Below are 5,640 nucleotides of genomic sequence, written 5' to 3'. Positions count from 1 at the left end.
TGGGTGGGGGCCGGTGTCTTCGTTCCCCCCGGCGCCCAGGCACTCGCTTGGCTTCGGCTCCGGCGCGGCCAGGAGGTCGGCCGTAGACACCGCCGGGCCGGAGAGGTCAAATCTTGGTGCTGCTGGCCCCTCTAGCTCGGCTGTCAACAGAGGAGCGCCAGAAAGGTCCGATACTGGCCCTGCGGACGAGGACGATCCTGAGGAAAGCAGCGATGAGGACGGCATGCCTGCTCCGGAGCAGCAGCAAGAACAACAGGATCTTGGTGCTGGAGCTGGAGACGTCCAACACCAGGGCTATGATGCTGGAGTTGGAAACGCTAATGGGTACGAAGGCTATGCATGGGATCCAAACTATTATGCATATTATGGTTTGGATCCGAATAGCAATTTGAATTATGGGGCTGAACCACAGTATGCAGCATATGGAGTAGAGCAAGGTGGTGGGTATGCAAATGGATATGGCGGGGAGCACAGTGGTGGATACGAGCATTCGACAGCGCCTCCATGTGGAGGGGAATATACTGGAGGTTACAGTGCTGAGGCTGTGGCAATGGCAGCGCCACCAATGCCGGAGCCGGCACTGCCACCAGAATTGGGCAGGATTGGAGTGAAGAGAGGTAGGAGGGATATGCCTATGGAGATTATAGAGGTGAATCAGGCAGAACTGGTCAAGAACCGTCCGAGGGAGGACAAATCCAAGCTCACGGGGATGGCCTTTGGTCCTAGTTACCAGGTACAGACAAATCATTCCTTGATAACTTGGCATCACCTTTGCTTAGCTCTTGCTACATTGTTATTGTGCTCAGTTCACTGTACTTTCTTTGGTTTTCTTTCACCTTATATAGCCACCACCATTACTACTATCTAGTCAATGTTAGATAATTGTGTTTTTATTTTGTCAAGTGATACACCGCTACTGTAGTATGCATGCAGCATTGTCCATTCAATTTAGGCCCTGATACCAGTCCCCAGCAATTATTCTTGGTAATAGGTTTGTGTTTGTCACAGTTTTAGTTTTAAATTTGCAAGTCATCACCAATAAGGCAAACAAAGCAAGTACTGTACCTAACAAGTGAAGAGTCACCACTCATAACTTCTCCAAGCTGTAATTATGCTAGTAATGCTTTCAAGGGTGTTGTCAATGTCATCAGATCATCACTGGAGTATTTAACTATATAATTATGTTTTGTTACAAAAGGAACCATATGATTTGTCAATTCATATATATTCATATTTCCTTAAACTTAACGATAAGTATACTAGCTAATCTCCATTTTACTACCCTGAACAAAGTTGGTGGTTCACATTACCCCCTGATCTATTTTTCGGTTCACTTACCCCCCTAAACAATCCCATACCGGACAAAAAAAAATCCCTGGGTGGTTTTTCTGGACTTGCAGCTGACGTGGTGCTGGTCAATGGTGGTTTTGACCTGCGGGTGGGTCCCACTTGTCAGTTTTTAAAAAAAAAATCTAAGAAATATAAAAGAAGTACTGTACCTGGGCCTTACCTCTTGTAAATTTTGGCCCAGCCCAACCCAGCGAGGGGCTGGGTCGTCTTCAACCGCCGGCGCTGCTCGTTGAAAGCACGCTGCCAGGGGTAGCCGTTTGCATCTACGCGGCCAACATCCACTCCTCGTCAGCAAACCTTGTCTACGAGGGCCTCCTTGCCCTAGAAAGCTCAAATGCCGACTCAATCGATGGATGACGCCCAAAATCGACTGAATCGAGCTCATCTTCCTCACTTCCGACCATCAGTCGCCGCCATCAATCTGTTGCCTCTCGAGTCTCCCCGACCTTTGTGACCTTGCCGCGAGATCCATGTGGTGCCGCCGATCTTCCAGACACGTCGTTGATGAGCGCCTCTTCGTCCAACCCCCTTCCCACGATGCCTCACTCCGTCGACCGCAAGCGAGGTCCATGCCCTCGCCATGGGCCCTCCCCACCCCATTCTACTGCTCTGGCATGCTCACGGTGAGCGCCTAATGCCGGCGCACCTCTCCCCTCTTCCATGTGCCTTGTAGTGCCCTGCCACCTAGCTTCGAACGGCTCCGTCGCTGTCCTCGGCCATACCTGAGGGTCTGACCGTCCCCGCTCGCGCTACCACCCCCATTCTACGCGGAGCGAGCCCAAGAGCGCGCAGGACGAATCCACCGGCCATTTGCTCGCCGGAACAGAGCTCCCACGCCCTATGCTGTGACGTATGCTCACCGAGGGCCTTAACGCCGGTGGTTAGATTAGGATCAGTGTTAGGTTATGCTAGTCTTGGGTCACTGATCACAGCCCCCCATCTAATTAACTCTTGTGTTTAACCACCAAGCCAATGACGTGTGGACCCCTGGTCAGTTTGACTAGTCAGTGCTGACTGGGCTGACTTTTTTAACAGGTGGGCCCCTCTCTCACTGGTCAAATACCGCTTTGACCTTGGGGAAAACCATCCAGGGACTGATTTTGTCCGGTATGAGATTGTTTAGGGGGTGAAAGGAGCAGAAAAAAAGATCAGGGGGTTATGTGAACCAACTTTGTTCAGGATAGTAAAATGGACTTTTTTCTAAAAAGTTACCATTCTGTTCAGTAAAGAACTATCGAAGCTATTACTCCGTTTGAATAGTTCTTTGAACTTCAGTTGTCACAATATATTATGACATTTTGCAGAAGATTTATTTTACTCGTAATGTAGTCATATAAATTTATCTGAACTATCTAACTATTTGACTGTACCCTTTTTCTGATGTGTCAGAAAATTGTGACCAAACGAAGTACATAGTTGTTATTACAATGTACTCCTCCGTTCATAAGATGTTTTGGATCTTTCAATATGGACTACATACGGGTGAAATGTGTGAACAAACACACTAAAACATGTCATACATCCGATTTATAAAAAAAGTTGGAATATCTTATAATAGTGAACGGAGGGAGTAACTATTATTTTGTATTGAGTATGTACCCTCTTAATGGGTTTGCTGATTGCCTATACCAGATGGGGCTTGTGAGCTAAGACAAACTTGCTTTAGTTTAGGTTATATTAAAGTACAGTTTGTTGGATCAAACGGTCAGCTTTACTGAGCAAAATCGCACTACATGGAATTGACCAGATTAGAGCAGGTTCTGTCTGTAATCAGACAAGATTCACACAGCGTTCAGTTGATTAAACTAAAATATTACTTTGTAAGTGACGTGGTTGTTCTTGATGTTGTGGGTAACTGGGTGTTGGATACTCCCTCTAATTGAAGACTTCTACATACATTTGAAATACAGACAAGCTAGAGTTCTGTTTTTCTTGTGTTAGGTCACCCTAATCCAGGACCTTGTGTGGTAGGGTGTAATGGTGGTCTTGGGTTACGTCTTCACAGTCCATGTCTAGGAAAGGGATATGCTAGGATAGTAGAACTTTGAGATCACAAACTACAAATCAATGGTGAAAAATAGAAGGATGGCTAGTGTCAAAATACGGTCTTGTTAATATCTGATGATCCTACCAAAGGTAGACCTTTTTGATAATATAGGTTGATGATAATTGATATATGGGCCTATAGGACTGTATAACCCATGGTGCATTAGAAGATCTCATCATATCGCTATCAGAACTTAGAAGCATGTCTTGAATATATAGTTCTCCCTGTATTGTTTGAAAATTGTAGCTGTGAATGCCTATTTCTCCCTGGTATCAAAACCATCAGCCATTCAGCCATTTTCACATGTCCCTGTCTTGTTGCTGCTGTTCATCATCCAAACTTCTGCTTGTGACATCAATTTAGAGTAGGCTACTTCTACCGAATGAACATCGCTGCTCTCTTCGACATTACTCGATGCTCCAATGTGCGTATTATCCTGACCCAAGATTTGTTCTATCTCGTGTGTAGGCCGCCCCTTCGGGGAAGGGAAAGCCCTCCAAGCTGCAGAAGAGAAAGCATCAGATCGGTTCTCTCTTCTACGACCTGAAGCAGAAGGAGATGGAGCTTACCGAGAGGCGTGCCAAGGGCTTCCTCACGAAAGCGGAGACTCAAGCAAAATATGGGTGGTGAGAATGGTCATGAAGACAGCCTTGTATATCAGAAATTCAGAATCGAGCTGTAACTGTTTATCTATCTTGTTGTTTAACATTTTGTTGTAGTGCCTGGTGATGTGAACCCGTTGTACGATTATAACCAAACAAATAGTTCATTCAACCTTTGCTTGTAAACTGTGCATCAATTTTTACGGACCATATAAAGAAGGCAAAGTGTTCCTGCGATTCCTTTGACTCTGAAGCTCTATTTTGGCATCTCTAAACATCTGATGTTCAATTTGGCTCTACGGGTCATATGCTCCTGGACCTCCAAAACACTTCTACGAATGTTACAAGTATTTTAAAAAATTAGACTTGTCCATCATTGAGGCTCCTTATGTGTCATCTCAGTTAGATCAGGCTCACTTGTCAGCCCAACTCTCCTCGTCACTATCCCCACTGATCCGGACATCACTGAGGCTCCTTAAGTGGCATCTCAACTTTTCCCACAAAAAAAGAAGTTGCATCTCAACTGATCCGGACACCATTGAGGCTCCTTTATGTGGCATCTCAGTTAGATTTGAGCATTGCAAGTCTTGAACTCTTAATACGCTGACGAAATTTGGGTCGCTCAGAATACAGAAATGAAATCCATGAATTCCAACCCAAATGACAGGAGCCAAACAAGGTGTATCATAGCAGCACCAGCTCCTCACACCATCGTCTAGGCAGTGATTGTCCTCACTGATGCTTGACCGCCGTCATAGATCAAGCGTGCCACTGTCCCCACAACAATTTCATTTGTCCCAGCATAAGCAAATGCTTCTCCTACATTCCCACAATGTCCGTGAGTTCGCAACCTAGGAACCTCGTCAGTCTACCTTCATCAGCTATGTACATTTTACGATTTCTCGCTGGCAACCAAACAGTGGGAGAGCATAAAGACCACATAACATCATGAATCGATGTATCACACGCTTCTAAGTTGAAAGGTTGCAGTGTCAGGGATTCAAGCAAAATACTGATATGGAAAAACAGCCCAATGGATAAAGCTGAAAGACAAGGTTATGTAACATAAAAGGCATCACAAGAATGCAAAACCATTGAAACAAAATCAATGGGAGTATACTGCAAAGAACTTGTACTCAATTCGCTGAAAATATTTTTAATCACAATGCATGCACTTCCAGTTTGAAGTTGCTTATGACAGGACACAGAGGAACATAACAGTGGACTAGACAGTCCGTTGCTGCCTTCCGACACAAAATAAACCAGCCATCAAATAGACATCAACTCCAGGTAGCCCATCAGTAGAAGAAAAACGGAGAAAACCATCCTAAATCAACCGTAGATAAGCTCTCCTGCACAACGTAGATAAAGGTGGTGAGGACAACTGAAGGGTGCAGAAGACATCTCATGCCAAAAAAACAATGCCTATATTGCACATGTTTACAGCTCAATAGTGTCGCATAACATATAACTGCTGTAGTACACACAATATCACTTACTCCCTCCTTCCATCTATATAGGGCCTAATGCGTTTTTCAAGACCGCCTTTGATAATTGATAATATTAATAGTACATGACATGCATAATGTAAAAATTATATCACTGAAAGTTCCTTTCACATACGAATTTGATGGTGTGCTT

General features: G+C 44.9%; 1 protein-coding gene across 1 annotated transcript; it reads left to right on the top strand.

The window, feature by feature from the left end:
• Positions 1-6: 6 nt before the first annotated feature.
• Positions 7-4,236, top strand: LOC125531051 (proline-rich protein PRCC; the record flags this gene model as incomplete). Its single annotated transcript, XM_048695462.1, is given in 2 exon segments — positions 7-733; positions 3,866-4,236. Coding segments are annotated over 2 exon segments (889 nt in total), but the record flags the coding sequence as incomplete, so codon positions are not given.
• Between the last annotated feature and the right edge of the window lie 1,404 nt (positions 4,237-5,640).

This window comes from Triticum urartu, unplaced genomic scaffold (assembly GCF_003073215.2).
Source record: "Triticum urartu cultivar G1812 unplaced genomic scaffold, Tu2.1 TuUngrouped_contig_6757, whole genome shotgun sequence".
Classification (NCBI taxonomy): Eukaryota; Viridiplantae; Streptophyta; class Magnoliopsida; order Poales; family Poaceae; genus Triticum; species Triticum urartu.
Note: the sequence above shows the minus strand (reverse complement) of the source record. Positions and strands in the feature narration are given on the sequence as shown.